Source organism: Salmo trutta, chromosome 12 (assembly GCF_901001165.1).
Source record: "Salmo trutta chromosome 12, fSalTru1.1, whole genome shotgun sequence".
NCBI classification, from domain to species: Eukaryota; Metazoa; Chordata; class Actinopteri; order Salmoniformes; family Salmonidae; genus Salmo; species Salmo trutta.
The window spans coordinates 72,049,325-72,069,741 of NC_042968.1; the positions used below are offsets into that span (position 1 = coordinate 72,049,325).

The following is a 20,417-nucleotide window of genomic DNA, read 5'->3' on the forward strand; positions in this document are numbered from 1 at the left end:
AAAAAAATGTTAAATCGGTTTCCATCGCATTTTCAAGTCTACTGATGGTTGTGTGACATTTTTATTGTTGAGTTATATAGCGAATGTGCCCACTCTGGTCTTGGCTCGTGCCCTCTAGCCAACAGCTTGCAGATATAGTGCGGGTATAGCCTACATGATGGGATTATTATAGTCAAATGGCAGCCAAGCATCATGTCACCAGAATAACACCCTCGATATGTATTGTATAGGAGCATCAAGCTCATTACCGTACACTTTCACCAGCCCATAAGCTATTTCATCTGTAGCCTAATAAACTGCATGGTTTCCCAAGTTGTAGTGGGAGAACCCCACAACATATCATCACGTGACTCCAAGTTTACTTTGATATGATGATCAATATTTGTGCATAAAGGCGTTTCCACCGCCATTTCTCACATAATTCATTTTACAGACACAAAAAGATCACACCTTGTGTAGCTTATTTTGTTTTGTCAATATTTGGAAAGCTTACCGATATATTAGCTGTTTACATTTGGCCTGTCGTGAAATGTCTTATTCGACATGTACTTTACTCACATATGGATGGAAACCTGGTTAGTGTTAGCGATTTTGAACAGTCAGTCTACAGGTGTAGAGCCCTATAAAATCAGTTTTGGTAACTTCAGTTTTGCCGGTTTAATTTAATAGTTTTCCTTGTTAAATCCAGGTTTTCACTGTCAAAATCACACTTTTTGTATAGGAAAACTACAACAACTTGGATGTTTTAAGTCCACAACAATGCTTAAACCACATCAGGAGACCACATTTAAGGTCTGGGAACAATAAAAAAAAAATAACTGGAGAATTAAGTTGCATTTAATTAAATTGCCTAGCAGTGTTTTTGTACTGTGCAATGTACAGTGTAGGCTACACTGACAGTTAGCGAAAAATGCTCTGCGATTGATACAAATCATTATGATATCTTTTTTTTTTACCTTTATTTAACTAGGCAAGTCAGTTAAGAACAAATTCTTATTCACAATGACGGCCTAGGAACAGTGGGTTAATTGCCTTGTTCAGGGGCAGAACGACATATTTTTACCTTGTCAACTCGGGGATTTGATCTTGCAACCTTTCGGTTACTAGTCCAACGCTCTAAACACTAGGCTACCTGCCTCCCCACATTCTGTCAGGTAGTCCTACTTTCCAGTCAACATTTAATTGGGAAGGTTTTTTAGGAAAGCCTTTAGACACGTTCATTCAAACAGTGCATGATGACTGAATTGCACATCAAAGATTCAACCAAGACTCCGGACTAAACTTTTGAATACCTGGTTTGCATACCCATTGTTGCTGCCCACTGCTGTTAGAATAAATCTTGATAATAGAAAAAAAGCTAATTGTGAACCAAAAACTAAGATGACAAGCAAAACATTTTCACTGACACCCTAGCGACCAATTTAAAGTTGGTTTTGCATTGCCAAGTTAAATGGTCGCAGTCTCAAACCCTGCCCCCAGGGCTGATTGCTTGGGCCCCTAGCTGGAGTCCCCGGATGGGTCGGAGTCGGGCCCGTCCTGTTCATCTGAGGGGAGGTGGACCCGCTGCTCGTCCATGCGCTTGGCCTGTGCTCTCTGGATCAGACTGAAGAAGTCCTCGTCAGGCACCGTGGGAGCCCGGGGGCCCCCTTCTGGTGGGGAGCACCGCTGGTCATCAATCCTGGAGGACTTGGTTTACACCATGAGAGTGAGATAGACAGTGAGAGACAGACATCTAAAATTGCAATTCATGAGTGCTGCAATTTATGAATCCTGCATAACCTGAGATGAGCACAAATATTTGGGTCTTTTACCTAAATTACGCATTGATGGATGTCAATGGGAGACTCTCAGACTCAACACAAAAATGAAAGTTATTAGCACAGATCTAAGGTTAAGATTCAACCCATAGAGATGCTGAGGCAGTGAGACATGGCCTTACCTGGCACTTGACGAGCATGTTGAAGAAGTCATCGCTGGGCTCCTGGGGGTCTGTGTCAACACACAGGTGGCCCAGGTTGTTATGGGTGATCCTGAGGCCGGGCAGGTTGCTGACGCTGACCCGCTGGTCATCCAGGCGACGGCTCTGGGAGCTGACGATCAGGTCAAACAGCTCCTCTGTCTGGGGCGAGGTGATGAGCGCTGGATCTGAGAGAAAAGGGAGTTGGATTATATTCATTTACTGTAATTGACCCCCAAAAAATCAATGCCACACATTTCTGACTAGAGATGTCCAGCAATGTGTGCTTTGAGTGATGCATTGAGTCATGCATTGACATCAAAGGAAGTTAATGGAAGTAATGGAATTCCCAAGTAGTATCAGGGATCCTCTAGCTTTAGACTGCACAGCACTAATTCACTAACCTACCTAGCATTTCATTAAGAGAGACAGCCCCTCCATTCTCGCCGTTTTCTCCATTCTCTATGTTCGGGTCGTCAAGGTGGCAGCGCTGGTCATCCATGCGGCTGCTCTGAAACTTGCTGAGGAGGTCGAAGAAGCAGTCCTCATCAGAGGGGTCACGACTTAGCTTCTGAAACAGAGAGACATGGACGCTAAGTGATAGAAGAGGCAGCACAACCTTTCATCCCACACACACTGACCCAATTGTCTCTTATATCCTTTTTATGTGGTTCATGTTTGGCTTGTGAGGCGGCAGGTAGCCTAGTGGTTAGAGCATTGGGCCAGTTACCTAAAGGTTGCTAGATCGAATCCCTGAGCTGACAAGGTAAAAATCTGTCGTTCTGCCCCTGAACAAGGCAATTAACCCACTGCTCCTAGGCCATAATTGTATATAAGAATTTGCTCTTAACTAACTTGCCTAGTTAAATAAAGATTACATTTAAAAAAATGGTATAAGAGGATACCTGGTTTGGGGTGAATAGTGTTCTGGATTTTATTTAAACAGCAAGTCAAGCTGAGATCACGGTCTCCTTCTCAGATGAGAGATTGATTTCAGCCACACCCGTTGCTGACAAATGTATACCGCCATGCAATCTCCATAGACAAACATTCATAGTACAATGGCCTTACTGAAAAGCTTAGTGACTTTCAACGTGGCACCGTCATAGGATGCCACCTTTCCAACAAGTCAGTTCGTCAAATGTCTGCCCTGCTAGAGCTGCCCCAGTCAACAGTAAGTGCAATTATTGTGAAGTGGAAATGTGTAGGAGCAACAACGGCTCAGCCTCGAAGTGGTAGGCCACACAAGCTCACAGAACGGGACCACCAAGTGCTGAAGCACTTAGCGCATATAAAATTGTCTGTCCACGGTTGTAACACTCACTACCAAGTTCCAAACTGCCTCTGGAAGCAACGTCAGCACAAGCACTATTTGTTGGGAGCCTAATGCAATGGGTTTCCATGGCCGAGCAGCCGCACACAAGCCTAAGATCACCATGTGCAATGACTCTGGGGCAGTGGAAACGCGTTCTCTGCAGTGATGATTCACGCTTCACCATCTGGCAGTCCGACAGACGAATCTGGGTTTGGCGGATGCCAGGAGAATGCTACCTGACACAATGCATAGTGCCAACTGTAAAGTTTGGTGGAGGAGGAATAATGGTCTGGGACTGTTTTTCATGGTTCGGGTTAGGCCCCTTAGTTCCAGTGAAGGGAAAGCTTAACGCTACAGCATAAATTGACATTCTAGACAATTCTGTGATCCCAACTTTGTGGCAACAGTTTTGGGAAGGCCCTCTCCTGTTTCAGTATGACAATGCCCCTTTGCACAAAGTGAAGTCCATACAGAAATGGTTTATTGAGATCGGTGTAGAAGAACTTGACTGGACTGCACAGAGCCCTGACCGCAACCACATCGCTGGACTAATAGCCCAACATCAGTGCCTGACCTCACTAATGCTCTTGTTGCTGAATGGAAGCAAGTCCTTGCAAAAATCTTCCAACATCTAGTGGAAAGCCTTCCCAGAAGAGTGGAGCCTGTTTATAAGCAAAGGGGGACCAACTCCCATATTAATGCCCATGACTTTGGAATGAGATGTTGGACGAGCAGGTGTCCACATACTTTTGGTCATGTAGTGTAGATAGATAGATTAGATAGATATCTGTATTTCTAAGAAGCACCTTTGGCAGCGATTACAGCTGTGAGTCTTTCTGGGTAAGTCTCTAAGAGCTTTCCACACCTGGATTGCACAACATTTTCCCATTATTATTTTCAAAATACCTTCAAGCTCTGTCAAATTGGTTGTTGATCATTTCTATACAACCCCTTACAGGTCTTGCAATAGATTTTCAAGCAGATTTAAGTCAAAATTGTAACTCGGCCACTCCAGAACATTCACTGCCTTCTTGGTAAACAACTGAAGTGTATATTTGGCCTTGTGTTTTAGGTTATTGTCCTGCTGAAAGGTGAATTTGTCTCCTAGTGTCTGTTGGAAAGTAGACAACCAGATTTTCCTCTAGGATTTAGCCTGAGCTTAGCTCTATTCAGTTTCTTTTTATATATGAAGAATGGTACTCAGTGATGTGTTGTGTTACATTTTCCCTTTACATAATGCTTTTTATTCAGGACATAAAGTGCATTTCTTTGACACATTCATTGCAGTTTTACTTCAGTGCCTTTCTCTGCGGCAACTGAGTTAGGATGGACACCTGCATCTGTGTAGTGACTGGTTGTATTGATACACCATCCAAAGTGTAGTTAACAACTTCACCATGCTTAAAAGGATATTCAATGTCTGCTTTTTTATTTTCACTCTTCTGACAATATTTGTCCTTCTTTGCGAGGCATTAGAAAACCTCCCTGATTTTTGTTGTTGAATCTGTGTTTGAAATTCACTGCTCGACTGAGGGACCTTACAGATAATTGTATGTATGGCATACAGATATGAGGTAGGCATTAGAAAATCACAGTGTGAGTCCATGCAACTTATGTAACTTAAGCCAATTTTTACTCCTGAACTTATTTAGGTTTGCCATAACAAAGGGGTTGAATACCTACAGTACTGACTCAAGACACTTTAGCTTTTCATTTTTAATTAATTTGTACAGATTTCTAAAAACATAATTCAACTTTGACATTATGGGGTATTTTGTGTAGGCCAGTGACAAAAAAATCTGAATTACATTTTTAAGCCTTAAGACAATTGAGACATGGATTGTGCATGTGTGCCATTCAGAAGGTGAATGAGCAAGACAAAAGATTGAAGTGCCTTTGAACGGGGTATAGTAGTGGTGCCAGGCGCACCGGTTTGTGTCAAAAACTGCAACTCTGCAGTTTCCTGTGTGTATCAAGAATGGTCCGCCACCCGAAGGACATCCAGCCAACTTAACAACTGTGGGAAACATTGCCCAGCATCCCTTTGGAACACTTGACACCTTGTAGAGTCCATGCCCTGACCGTTGCTGGGCCAGACAGGACTGGCAAAAAGTGCTCTTCACTGACGAGTCACGGTCTTTGTCTAACCAGGGGTGATGGTCGGATTTGCGTATATCGTCAAAGGAATGAGCGTTACACCGAGGCCTGTACTCTGGAGTGGGATCGATTTGGAGGTGGAGGGTCCGTCATGGTCTGGTGCGGTGTGTCACAGCATCATCGGACTGAGCTTGTTGTCATTGCATGCAATCTCAACGCTGTGCTTTACAGGGAAGACATCCTCCTCCCTCATGTGGTACCCTTCCTGCAGGCTCATCCTGACATGACCCTCCAGCATGACAATGCCACCAGCCATACATCTCGTTCTGTGCATGATTTCCTGCAAGACAGGAATGTCCGTGTTCTGCCATGGCCAGCGAAGGGCCCGGATCTCAATCCCATTGAGCACGTCAGGGACCTGTTGGATCGGAGGGTGAGGGCTAGGGCCATTCCCCCCAGAAATGTCCGGGAACTTGCAGGTGCCTTGGTGGAAGAGTGGGGTAACATCTCACAGCAAGAACAGGCAAATCTAGTGCAGTCCATGAGGAGGAGATGCACTGCAGTACTTAATGCAGCTGGTGGCCACACCAGATACTGACAGTTACTTTTGATTTTGACCCCCCCCCCCTTTGTTCAGGGACACATTATTACATTTCGGTTAGTCACATGTCTGTGGAACTTGTTCAGTTTGTGTCTCAGTTGTTGAATCTTATATTCATACAAATATTTACACATTTTAAGTTTGCTGAAAATACACGCAGTTGACAGTGAAGGACATTTATTTTTTCGCTGAGTTTATATTTTTGGCAAATATTACTTTACAACATTCCTAAAGAAAATAATGTACTTTTTACTCCATATATTTTCCCTGACACCCAAAAGTACTCATTACATTCTGACAGGAAAATGGTCCAATTCACACACACATATCAAGAAAACATTGCTGGTCATCCCTACTGCATCTGTACTTGCGGACTCATTTAACACAAATGCTTCGTTTGTAAATTATGTCTGAGTGTGCCCCCTGGAAAATTCTACTGTCTGGTTTGCTTAATATAAGGAATGTTAATTTATTTTACTTTTACTTTTGATACTTAAGAACATTTTAGCAGTTCCATTTACTTTTGATACTTAACCAAAAACGTTTAGACTTTTACTCAAGTAGCATTTTACTGGGTTACTGACTTTTACTTGAGTTATTTTCTATTAAGGTATCTTTACTTCAACTATGACAATTGAGTACTTTTTTCAGCACTGCCTCTACATTATTTTGGTGATCTGTGTGTAGCATTAAAAATCAAGTTGTTGTTGTTTGAGTTGTTCTTAATCTTTTCATAGCACTTTGGACACAAAATGCCTTTGATACTGCCTGGAACAGCACATAACAGTGTTCTCACAATCTGACCAATTATGTCCCTCGGTGCTGAGAATGCCCTACCGAGGGTATATACCTTGGCCTAGATCTTCAAGGTTGCTCAATCCGTCACCTGACATAATGTAAAAATAAACCTCCTTTCTTTCCCACTTAAAATTTAACATGAATAACAAAACTAGACCTTTCAAAGCTATCAACACCTCAGTGTTAATATGTTGATGAATATGTTACAAATAATGTATACTGTTATAACACGCTAATTCCAATGTAAATATGATTATTCATCACTATTTACATCACTTTTGTTTATTTGGGTCAAACATAGCACAACCTCTATATACAGTACACATAAATAATCCAGGATCCTCTAAGCATCAACATCCCAGTACCACAGTATAGCCATCTCCAATTTCCACCCTCAGGATAAATGAACATGATTCTCTGCATTGACGTATGATCCTGCCTCCATGTTGATGATAAATGCCTTGGTAGGTTAATGGTAGACATCAAAGGCGGTAAACCATAGGACACACCATGGATCAGTAATGGCTGATGGTGTCATTATCCCCCTGGACGTCATACCATAATGACACACCATTATGACACAATCAACACCAAGCATTATCGCCAAACAAATAGAACAGGATACACATAACGTACAATCCCATTACGTTCTGGTTGATAATTAGATTGACTAAACATTTGCGTTGATAATTGAAAACCTTTAAGACTCAACTTGGTACAGCGTGATATAGATAAAGGGCAACACAGTGAACAAGATAACCAGAATCAGGTCAGAGACTAGAATGTTCAGTAGTGCGATACAACAGTGATGTTGCTATAGGCGGTCACATTTTCAGCAGCAACTTTCTTGTGAAAACTTCATACCAAAATTAGACTACACTTCAAAGGTTCGCTTTACTGGGCATTATAAATGCATTTAATTGCCACAAAATGTGTCTGACTCTCTGGCAAAGCAAGAAAAACAGACATTTAGGCTAACAGCCAAAACTTAGAGACTAGTTAGATAGCAACACTATCATCCATCAAACAATCATTTAGATAAAGAGTATGAAGTGACTTACCACACAAGCACCTCTCTTTCCAATCTTTCCCTTTCTCTCTCTCCGAGCGCACTCCCCTTCCCTCACTCTCCACACGCCTGACTCACTCCCCTCTCTTCCCCCCACCACTCTCCTCCTTTGCACCCTTCCCTCTCTTTCCCTCGCCACTTCTCTCTCTCTTCCCCTCACCATCTCCCTCTCTCTCTCCCCCTCACCACCTCCCTCTCTCTCTCTTTCCCTCGCCACCTCCCCCTCTCTCTCTTCCCCTCACCACCTCCCTCTCTCTCTCCCATGTCTCATCCCCTCGCCACCTCCCTCTCTCTTCCCCTCGCCACCTCCCTCCCTCTCCCCATACCTCCCTCTCCCCTACCTCCCTCTCTCCCTACCTCCCTCCCTCGCCCACTCCCTCTCGCCCACTCCCTCCCCCCACCTCCTCCCCCCTCTCTTCTTACCTCCCTCCCTCGCCCACTCCCTCTCGCCCACTCCCTCCCCCCACCTCCTCCCCCCTCTCTTCCTACCTCCCTCCATCTCCTTCCTCTCTCGCTCTCCTTTTCTCCCCCTCCCCATCTCCCTCCCTCTCTCTCTCTCTCTTCCCCTCGCCACCTCCCTCCCTCTCTCTCGCCCTCGCCATCTCCCGCTTTCCCTCTCCCTCGACACCTCCCGCTCTCCCTCTCCCCCTCGCCACTTCCCGCTCTCCCTCGCCACCTCCCACTCCCCCTCCCTCTCGCCCCCTCTCCATCCATCTCCCTCCCTCTTCCCCTCACCACCTCCTGCTCTCCCTCGCCACCTCCCCCCCTCTCGCCAACTCCCTCCCTCTTGCCACCTCCCTCCCTTTCTCCCCCTCACCACCTCTTCCCCTCGCCACCTCCCTCTCTCTCCCTCTACCTCCCCCCTCTGTCTCCCTCTCGCCCTCCCTTTCTCTTTCTCCCTCTCCCCCTCCCTTGCCATCTCCCTCACTCCCAACCTTTCTCTCCCTCGCGACCTCCCTCCCTCTCTCTCCCCTCCCTTTCTCCCCTCCCTTTCTCTCCCTAGCTCCCTTTCTATCTCCCTCCCTTTCTCTCCCTTGCCACCTGCCTCCCTCTACCTCCCTCCCTTTATCTCCTTTGCCACCTCCCTCTCTCCCTCCCTCTCGCCACCTCCCTCCCTCTCTCTCGCCAACTCCCTCCCTCTTGCTCTCTTCCCCTCGCCACCTCATGCTCTCCCTCGCCACTTCCCTCCCTCGCCACCTCCCTCCCTCTCACCACCTCCGCTCTCCACCTCCTGCTCTCCCTCCCCATCTCCCTCCCTCTCACTCACTCTCTCACCCCCTCCCTCCCTCCCTCCCTCCCTCGACACCTCCCTCACCCTCTCGCCTTCCCTTTCTCTCCCCCTCTCCACCTCCCTCCCTCCCTCTCCCACTTCCTCTCGCCACCTCCCTCCCTCTCTCTCTTCCCCTCGCCACCTCCCTCCCTCCCCCTCCCTCCCCACCTCCCTCAACCCCTCCCTTTCTCTGCCCCGCACCCTCCCTCGCCACCTCCCTCCCTCTCCTTCGCCACCACCCTCGCTCTCTCTCCCTCACCATCCCCCTTTCTCTCCCTCGCCATCCCCCTTTCTCTCCCTCGCCACCCCCCTTCTCTCCCTCGCCAACTTCCTCACTCTCTCGCCCCCTCCCTTTCTCTCCCCCTCTCCCCTGCCACCTCCCTCTCCCTCGCCACCTCCCTCTCTCTCCCCCTCGCCCCCTCCCTTTCTCTCCCCCTCCCTCCCTCTCCCACTTCCCCTCCCTCTCTCTCTTCCCCTCGCCACCTCCCTTCCTCCCCCCCTCCCTCCCCCGCACCCTCCCTCGCCACCTCCCTCCCTCTCCTTCGCCCTCACCCCCCCCTTTCTCTCCCTCGCCACCTCCCTTTCTCTCCCTCGCCACCCCCCTTTTCTCTCCCTCGCCAACTCCCTCACTCTCTCGCCCCCTCCCTTTCTCTCCCCCTCTCCCCTGCCCCCTCCCTCGCCACCTCCCCCTCCCTCTCTCCCCCTCTCTCTCGGCCACTCCCTTTCTCTCCCTCGCCAACTCCCTCCCTCGAGCTCCACCTCCCTCGTGCTCCAACGCCCTCTCTCTCTTCCCCTCGCCCCCTCTCCACCTCTTCCCCTTGCCACCTCCCTTCCCCTCGCCACCTCCCTCCCCCTCGCCACCTCCCTCCCCCTCGCCACCTCCCTCCCCCTCGCCACCTTTGTTCTGACAACTTGAAGTGGAAGAGCTAACGAATGGTGTTGCTCTCCTATCATCTCTTTTGCCCACCGAAGCACTGGGTCAGCAGCTCTTAAATATCAGCTGTGTACTCAAGTTCTTGAAAACAGAGGGAAAATGTTTATTTTTCTATTGTCCCTATTCCCTCGGGATGAGCCCAACCAAACCAAAACTAAATCTCCAATACGGCTGAAATGTGAAATCAAAACAAAATGTGTACCAGGTCTAGTCACTGGCTAAACACAGAACACAAAAATGTTATTGACCGCCCACCCTTGAAAGACAAATCAGCCACCAAGTTGTCCTTACCACGGACATGTCAGATTTCAAGGGGAAATTCCTGCAACATCAGACTCCAGCGAAGGAGTCTGCGATTTGTAGAACCCTCTGCAGGAATACGAGACGATTATGATTGGTATAGACTACAAGAGAGGCAGAGACCAACACATTAACCTAGAAGTGCTGAAGAGCCAGTAGCAAAGCAATGGTCTCCTTTTCGATGGTGGAGCCGTGTTTATGAAATGAGGCCAATTTCTTTGAAAATTACCCCACGGGGTGCTCGACATCGCCATCGTCTTTCTGTAGGAGCACAGCACATGCTCCTACATCACTGGCATCTGTGTACTAAGCAAATGGACAATGGAAATCCGGAGCAGCTGGCGCTGGTGCAGAGACCAAAGTGTCTTTGTCTTCTCAAATGCTGCCTGACAGTCTGGGCTCCAATGAAAAGTGGGCAACAACTTGGCCAAAGTTCTTGCAAAATCCCCAGTAATAGCCAGTCATTCCCAATAATCTGCACAGTTCCTGGCGAGAAGTTGGCACAGGAAGCTTAATAATGGCCTCCACTTTTGCCATGAATGGTCAGACTTTTCTTTGACCCACTACCTTTCCTAGGTTGCCGTGGCAATTTCACTCTGACATGTTGACAGACGCAACAGGATCTACAGTAAGCCACAACATCCTGTTTCAGACCAGGCCAGAAGAAGTACATACATCTTGACCCCAAGATGGCCTGCAATACTACCCTCATAAGTACAGTATCTCTTGTCAGAGTGTAACTTGAATGACAATTTGAGATACACCGGGGCCTGTAGCCTTGACTAAAAGTGTCGTGGGAATGCTATTTTCTCACCTCATAATGTCATCTTTGTCAAAGTAACCCTCACAAACTTCATCAAACTCATCCTCTGGATGCACAGTATCTCTGCAAAAAGAAGGGAGAGGGAAGCATATTTTCTCTGTTCAGCAATCAGCTGCTTCCTAAACATTGAAGTGTCAACTGTAAGGACCCCCTCTCTTTTCAGAGGTCCTACCAACTCGCTCACCTTTGGAGTTCTACCAAAATCCAACCTTTCGTATTATTCTGAACACTCAATTTAGTATGATATGTTACATTTCGTGTGGTATGTATTAATTTGTGGATGACCATCAGCCAATTCACATTTGATGTTATGAATTACAGTTAGTATTATATGTTACAAATTTGAAAAACGTCCAAAATGTTACCAATTTGTAAAACATTCAATATGTTACTCAGTTTAAGGTTAGGGTCAGCTAACATGCTAAGTAGTTGAAAAGTTGCTTATTAGCTAAAATGCGAAAGTTGTCCGTGATGAGATTCTGGGTTGCCCAGGGTTGCTAGATGTTCTCGTTATACTCCCACCCATGCACCCCGACCAACCACCCTACTTTCCTTTATGCCTTAAGTAAACATACCAAACAGAGCATATAATATTTCTGTGTCCCGGATAACATTTACTATGTTACGTCTAGTCACTGAGACCAGGCTACAAAGTCAGGACCACACAGAAATGTTTCAGACAGATCAAACATTGTGAGACTACTGACATCCTCCTCAAAACTAGACTTGCTCTCAGCAATCTTCTTAGACATAGCACGTGTAAAAGCACCAGCTAGGAACACTCTAGTGTATTTCTCTGATAACCCATCAGGTTCCTCTACTCTGGCACCTAACAAACAACAGAATTCAGCACAACTTTCCCTCCAGCCAAATCATTGCCTAAAATCAACAAGACTCCCTTCACAGGTAGGGTAGGCTTCACTCTAACGACCACGCGAGCAGAAACAAGATCAGACTTGAGTTCCACATTTTACAAGCAACCCATCTGCAACCCATCTCCATGCCTTGAACCAACACACTGTCACCAGTTGCTGAAGTGTCAAACAAAATGAAGGACTGGGCGGCCCCAGTGTCTCCCAGTATCTTGATTGGCTGTTTAACAGCATCACCACTCTGCAGAGATACAAACCCTTCTGAAACAAAGGGTTCATTCAAATCTGATCTTGTTTAGTAGATAAACCAGTCCCAACCAGAGACTTAATGGGCTGGAGGGCTCCCACAAGAAGAAAGCTTTTTCTCTCAAAATGTTCTGTTTCAACTTAGGACACAGAGACAAATATGGCTTTTCTCATGACAGTAATGCCAAACTGGCAAATACGGATAACCAGTTCTGTCCATCCTTGTCTCTGGGTACTGGTGGAAAAGACAGAAACCTTGTAATGAGAGATTACTTCTCTGGATAGTTTTTTTGTGTAGGGATATTAGTACTTTGTGCCCTGTTTGAAGGTATTTTTATGGCAACACAAACTCATACTCATCTGCAAGGACTGCAGCTTTCTAAAGCTAGATAACCTTGTGCTCATTAATGTAGGTAGCAACCCTTGATTCCTGGAGTTTGTGACGCTCGCTGTTTGGTGTGATGCAGATCCGGTGGTGAGTGTGGTGAAACAGAGGTGACACAGTCTGTTCTTTTGAGCTTTGATTCAGGGTCTTTACCTGACAAAGTAATGGTAAGATATACGAGTTATGCTGTTAGAGGTTTTGTGCCGAATCCACTGCAGTGTTACAGGTGTCACGTTTATGGGCATGTTGCAGCAGTGTGTAGGAGGGAGATTCCAAGGTGTGGGAAGTGTGCAGGAGGACATGGAACAGAGGAATGTGTAGTTTTGGTGGAAAACATTGTCAACTGTATGGGTGCCCATGTTGCTGGGGATCAGAGTTGTCCGGTACGAGAGAGGCAGGTTGAGGTGGCCAGGGTCAAAGTAGTGCAGAAGATGTCGTATTCTGAAACAGTGAAGAAAGTAGGAGGGTGGATCAAGGGTGAGGGATTCTGAGAGGATCCCTGTGAATAGTAGATCTGTTCCAGAACAGAGGGATAGGCCAATGAGTGATATATGTTTCAGTAAGGTTGGCTTCTTTGCGTTGGTTATCAACTGTAGCTGAGCTGGAACATAAGTCACAGAAAATAGATGTCGTAGTGGTAGCTGCAGAAAAGTACTTGGGGATATAAGATTTAACTTCAGAAGAGTTACAGGGTGTGTTAGTGGTAGTGTCCAGTCCTCTCAGGCCTGGGGTAGAATCAAATAGGCATAAAGAAGTGGAATAAGGTGGTGGGTTTTAATGAGGGTAGGGTAAAAAAAAAGGACACACACACACACACACACACATACATACATACAGTTGAAGTCGGAAGTTTGCATACACTTAGGTTGGAGTCACTAAAACTCGTTTTTCAAGCACTCAACAAATGTCTTGTTAACAACCTATAGTTTTGGCAAGTTGGTTAGGACATCTACTTTGTGCATGACACAAATAAGTTTTCCAACAATTGTTTACAGACAGATTATTTCACTTATAATTCACTGTATCACAATTCCAGTGGGTCAGACGTTTACATACACTAAGTTGACTGTGCTAATAAACAGCCAATTCAATTCCAGAAAAAGATGTCATGGCTTTAGAAGCTTCTGATAGGCTAATTGACATCATTTGAGTCAATTGGAGGTGTACCTGTGGATGTATTTCAAGGCCTACCTTCAAACTCAGTGCCTTGTTGCTTGACATCATGGGACAATCAAAAGAAAATCAGCCAAGACTTCTAAAATGTTTTTTTTGTAGCAATGGGAGCAATGTCCTTGGGAGCAATTTCCAAATGCCTGAAGGTACCACGTTCATCTGTACAAACAATAGTACTCAAGTAGAAACACCATGGGACCACGCAGCCGTCACACCGCTCAGGAAGGAGAAGCGTTCTGTCTCCTAGAGATGAACGTACTTTGGTGCGAAAAGTGCAAATCAATCCCAGAACAACAGCAAAGGACCATGTGAAGATGCTGGAGGAAACAGGTACAAAAGTATATATACCCACAGTAAAACGAGTCCTATATCAACATATCCTGAAAGGCTGCTCAGCAAGGAAAAAGCCAGTGCTCCAAAACCACCATAAAAAAAGCCAGACTACAGTTTGCAACTGCACATGGGGACAAAGATCGTACTTTTTGGAGAAATGTCCTCTGCTCTGATGAACAAAAATATAACTGTTTGGCCATAATGACCATCGATATGTTTGGAGGAAAAAGGGGGAGGCTTGCAAGCCGAAGAACACCATCCCAACCGTGAAGCACGTAGGTGGCAGCATCATGTTGTGGGGGTGCTTTGCTGCAGGAGGGACTGGTGCACTTCACAAAATAGATGGCATCATGAGGGAGGAAAATCATGTGGATATATTAAAGCAATCAGGACATCAATCAGGAAGTTAAAGCTTGGTCGCAAATGAGTCTTCCAAATGGACAACGACCCCAAGCATACTTCCAAAGTTGTGGCAAAATGGCTTAAGGACAACAAAGTCAAGGTATTGGAGTGGCCATCACAAAGCCCTGACCTCAATCCTATAGAAAATCTGTGGGCAGAACTGAAAAAGTGTGTGCAAGCAAGGAGGCCTACAAACCTGATTCAGTTACACCAGCTCTGTCAGGAGGAATGGGCCAAAATTCACCCAACATATTGTGGGAAGCTTGTGGAAGGCCACCTGAAACGTTTGACCCAAGTTTAAATTGTTTAAGGCAATGCTACCAAATACTAATTGAGTGTATGTAAACTTCTGACCCACTGGGAATGTGATGAAAGAAATAAAAGCTGAAATAAATCATTCTCTCTACTATTATTCTGACATTTCATATCCTTAAAATAAAGTGGTGATCTTAACTGACCTAAAACAGGGAATATTTACTGGGATTAAATGTCAGGAATTGTGAAAAACTGAGTTTAAAAGTATTTGGCTAAGGTGTATGTAAACTTCCGACTTCAACTGTACATATATACACACATACATATATACAGTTGAAGTCGGAAGTTTAGAAATTCCCTGTTTTAGGATCACCACTTTATTTTAAGAATGTGAAATGTCAGAATAATAGTAGAGAGAATGATTTATTTCAGCTTTATTTATTTATATATTTGTTTCGTTTCCCAAAGTGTAATGAATTTATACCATAGTTCAGTTGGGGGTGATAATGCAACATATTGGATGCCAACCACCGTTAAACTCCACCAAAGAAAAATATTCTAATCTGTGTGCGCCACACCCAAACAGAACCAACCGAAAACAAAATCCAGAGAAAAACCAGACTGTAACACGAACCCTTTCAATTCGCATTTGATTTTTTGAAGAACGACTTGTGACCTGGTGTGAAAAAATGGACCAAAGTTCAAATACCATTTTTATTGACCTTATTTCTGGAGAAGAGAAAGATTAGCCAGAGGAAGTCCACTTTGTCTCCATATCAACCTCCAATTGCACAACCGCTATTTTAGTCAGTCATTAAATAACAGGCTTCCTTCATACAATGACTTCCTCGCTCTTTTCCATGGCAAGCCACTGATTGCAACAATTAACAGCATCACAGAACCGGGACGCATGGTTGGCCGCCTCAGATGCCAAGTGACAGCAAAGCACAACCGCTTTGGCTGACGCTGGCTGAGGATGTCCTAAGGATAACGGAAGCACAAAGGAATATTGTTGTGAACAATCTAGAGCAGTCAGAAAGGCCTGCAGGTTTACTTTGTGTTATTCCTGGATGCTGATTTCTTCTGACGCCATCAGACAGAGCACTCCTGTCTCTACCAGGAATTAACCTGGAGATCTAGATTGTCCATTAACCCTCATTAAATCACATAATGTCGCACCTATGGCACTTTCCCTTGCCCCTATAATCATGATGTAAATCTCAGACTAAAGGTGCAAAGATGCAAGGACCCTATAAGCTTCAGAAGCGTCTTCCTGACCACCAGCTTCAGTGCGCTAATCACATTTATTTCATTTTATCCGTCAGGTTAGCTTCCATTGATTTTTTAAAAGGCTGCCATTCCTAAAACGCAGAGAGGAAACGGAAGCTAGAATCGGTAGATAATGCCTTTCAGTAAAACACTTTGATACTAGGAGGAAAGTGTCAGATGTAATTAGAGGCTTTAAGGAGATACAAGCTACTCAGAGGTGCTATCGCTACCATCTCCTAACGCTAACACACTTCAAGCAATTGTATCTCTGAGCCCATTATAGAGCTAGGCTACACATTGAAAACAGTCTTTGTAACTGATGCCTTTTAGTGGAGCTGACATAGGGATGAGTTTGACTATTCTAATTTCCTCTGGTATATTCTCCAGGTTAAGAGATCAATTAAATAAATGAAGATCAATTAAATCAACATGACTAGTAAACACCAGGTGCATGTTGTTGTTAGGCAGGGATATAATGAGGAAGTGAAGTTATACAGTGCATTCAGAAAGTATTCAGACCCCTTGACTTTTTCCACATTTTGTTCCGTTACAACCTTTTTCCTAAAATGGATTAAGTTGTTTTTCCCCCTCATTTACACATAATGACAAGGCAAAAACAGGTTTTTAGAATATTTTGCACATATATTAAAAATAACAAATGGAAATATCAAATTTACATAAGCATTCAGACCCTTTACTCAGTACTTTGTTGAAGCACCTTTGGCAGCAATTACAGCCTCGAGTCTTCTTTGGTATGATGCTACAAGCTTTGCACACCTGTATTTGGGGAGTTCTCCCATTCTTCTCTGCAGATCCTTTCAAGATCTGTCAGGTTGGATGGGGAGCGTTGCGGCATAGCTACTTTCAGGTCTCTGTAGAGATGTTCGATCGGGTTCAAGTCCGGGCTCTAGCTGGGCCACTTAAGAACATTCAGAGACTTGACCTAAAGCCACTCCTGCGTTGTCTTGGCTGTGTACTTCGGGTCATTGTCCTGTTGGAAGGTATACCTTCGCCCCAGTCTGAGGTCCTGAGCAGGTTTTCATCAAGGAAGTCTCTGTACTTTGCTCAATTCATCTTTCCCTCAATCCTGACTAGTCTCCCAGTCCCTGCCGCTGAAAAACATTCCCACAGCATGATGCTGCCACCACCATGCTTCACCGTAGGGATGGTGCCAGGTTTCCTCCAGATGTGACGCTTGGCATTCAGGCCAAAGAGTTCAATCTTGGTTTCATCAGACCAGAGAATTCATGGTCTGAGAGTCTTTAGGTGCCTTTTGTCAAACTCCAAGCTGGCTGTCATGTGCCTTATACTGAGGAGTGGCTTCCGTCTGGCCACTCTACCATAAAGGCCTGATTGGTAGAGTGCTGCAGAGATGGTTGTCCTTCTGGAAGGTTCTCCCATCGCCACAGAGGAACTCCCCCGATTGCTCAGTGTAGCCAGGCGGCCAGCTCTAGGAAGAGACTTGGTGGTTCCAAACTTATTCCATTTAAGAATGGAGGCCACTGTGTTCTTGGGGACCTTCAATGCTGTAGAATTTTTTTGCTACACTTCCAAGATCTGTGCCTCAAAACAAACCTGTCTCGGAGCTCTACAGACAATTCCTTCGACCTCATGGCATGGTTTTTGCTCTGATATGCACTGTCAACTGTGGGACCTTATATAGACAGGTGTGTGCCTTTCCAAATTATGTCCAATCAATTGAATTTACTACAGTTGGACTCCAAGGATGATCATTGGAAAAATTCTGCACCTGAGCTTAATTTCGAATCTCATAGCAAAAGGTCTGAATCCTTATGTAAACAAGGTATTTCTGTTGTTTTTTTAATACATTTGCTAATTCTTTTTTTATTTAATACATTTTAGAATAAGGCTGTAACGTAGCAAAATGTGGAAAAAGTTAAGGGGTCTGAATACTTTCTGAATGCACTGTATGTCAACGGGTGGGCAAAGTAGGCAATTTAAAAAGAAAGTTACAAATATAAATCTACTCGGATAAACATTGGTTGCGTGGATGGAAAATGATATTTTCTGGTTAACTACGTTTTTCAGAACTTAGTTGCAAGAGGCGTCACTGCAGTCCCCGGTTGGAATCCAGGCTGCATCACATCCGGCCGTGATTGGGAGTCCCATAGGGCGGCGCACAATTGGCCTAGCGTCGTCCGGGTTTGGCCGGGGTAGGCCGTCATTGTAAATAAGAATTTTTTCATAACCGACTTGCCTAGTTAAATAATGGTTAAAGAAGATATGGCTACTCACCGGAGGCGGGACTTGGACTGTGATTTCATCGGCGTCCACAGGGGAGTCAAACCACTGCCTCTCATCTGAGGACTGGCTGTCGGGGTAGCCCTTCCCTCTACTTGGCTGAGACTGCTGCCTCTTGGATCTCCGGGATATACTGTCCAATTCCTGGCTGTCTCCATTCTGCAGTGATACCATTGGATTTTCATTGATTTTACATGTGTATGTTGTCATTTTATAAAATGTCAGAAATGAGGTGAGAAAACAAAATCTCAATGGAATCAACAAAATCACTGTTTTTACCTTATCTGACGAGTACTTCCACAGTTCGACACTGTCCATACTGTTTCTCTTGGTAATTTTGGGTCTGGCTCCTAGAACAAAGAAGAGAGCAAAAGAGGACATCAAAGCATAAGGTACCCTTTGTAAACATGTCAATGGACGGTTTAGTGTGTATGGATGGTTTAGTGGGCCCTTTAGTACTGTAATGAATGGGGGGACATTATTGCCCTGAGGAGGGCTTTAACCGGGTCACCTGACCCAAGACAAACACCCTATCCACAATCCCACTCAGAGACATAGTAACACACTCATCAAGGCTAGGGTCGTTAAAGTATGTACAGATATTTCATAAATATTGTGGCAGTGGGCAGGGAGAGATGAGGGGATTGGTGATTGAGGGGAGATATCTGGGCAGTCTGTTGGCTCCACCCCCGGGCCTTATATGGACTTCCTGCCCCAACGAGGCAAGACTGTAACTCGTTAAGCCAGGGAATGTTTGGGGATAAAAGGGGGAAGCAGCATGCATAATGGGGCAGAGTAGGAGAGAACCAAGAGCATTATGAAGAGTGGGAGAAGAGAGAATACTATCTGTGAGATTACACATTGTGACGTGGACTGTCGGACTAACCCCCTTGTGTACCGGACCGGATTGGCTGAGGACCCGAGTGTGAGGATTACCCCTGGAAAAATGGAACGGACAAAGAGAACGGCTTGTGGACTGTTAGGTGAATTCCCCATGTACGAAAATACCTAATAAACTTCCCCTTTGCATTCTACTGGTGCCTGTTATGTTAATGACCTTAGTGACGTGGAAACGCCACACCCTTGATCTTGTTACAATATGTATTCATTTCTGATTGAATCTGGATGATCAGTTCAATCTATTAATACATGTAATCTAAAATATAATCTACGTAATCCCTGAAAGTAAATATTTATTGTGAGAGGACCATAAACAATAACTAGTAATGCTGCATACTCCAAGAAAGGTCAAAATCTCACCTTTCTGGTAAAAATAGTTATACATTGCTGAGGTGTAGTCACTTTTGAGGACACAAACTCAAGTACACAGTACAAATATTAAACTACGAAATATTTTATGACGTATTTCCAATTCAACAAAACTGTATGGATACGGCTTGAATTGACATGTGTTTTCTAAATATAGCACAATACAATTATTAAACCACTAAGATTCCTTATCTCTCTAAAATACATATTTGTATGTTTAGTGTTAGAGAAAATGTGCATATTTTCTAAAGGTCTCTCTTGATCAAAACATCTCCTCCCACAACTGTGAACGTCACACATAGCTCTAGCTTGGCTTCCTAAACTCGTTAAGAACTTGCCTTTCATCTCATATTAAACAAAGTGTTTTTTGTTTAATCTATGAATTATTTTATCTCTGAATGTGCTACTTAGATTTCACATCCTACCTCACACAGGCGGACTAAATATACTACTGCGTCCGTGGGAACCAGGACTAACACTACCAGGGCTACCCCATTTCGATCTAGGGTGTCGAAATAGATCCATTTTTAAGCAAAAATGTCAGTCGGAACCGGTACCAGAACCACGCGAGTCCCCTAAACAGGCGACTTTACATCTAAGAGGTTTAAACAGTTTAAAAATAGGTTTACAAACCCCTTATAAAGGGTGCAATAACGTCATCTTACCAATGTCTCTAACATTGATGTATTACAAAAGGTTCTGTAGGGTGACCATTCAAAAACTACATTGCTCAACCGATAAACCTTTATAAACATAAAACCAAAACACATATCTAGACTGTTTCCCA

General features: G+C 44.7%; 1 protein-coding gene across 2 annotated transcripts in view; it reads right to left on the minus strand.

Moving 5' to 3' along the window:
- Window positions 1-642: 642 nt before the first annotated feature.
- Window positions 643-20,417, minus strand: part of LOC115204095 (G-protein-signaling modulator 1) — a 58,643-nt gene continuing 38,868 nt past the window's right edge. For both annotated transcript variants that reach the window (XM_029769404.1, XM_029769405.1), the window contains exons 10-14: window positions 18,641-18,711; window positions 18,356-18,520; window positions 2,366-2,528; window positions 1,940-2,145; window positions 643-1,686 (exon numbers count right to left, since the gene is read on the minus strand). In XM_029769404.1, coding sequence (XP_029625264.1) covers window positions 1,498-1,686; window positions 1,940-2,145; window positions 2,366-2,528; window positions 18,356-18,520; window positions 18,641-18,711 — 794 coding nt within the window. In that variant the 3' untranslated portion in view covers window positions 643-1,497. The remainder of the gene's footprint in view (window positions 1,687-1,939; window positions 2,146-2,365; window positions 2,529-18,355; window positions 18,521-18,640; window positions 18,712-20,417) is intronic.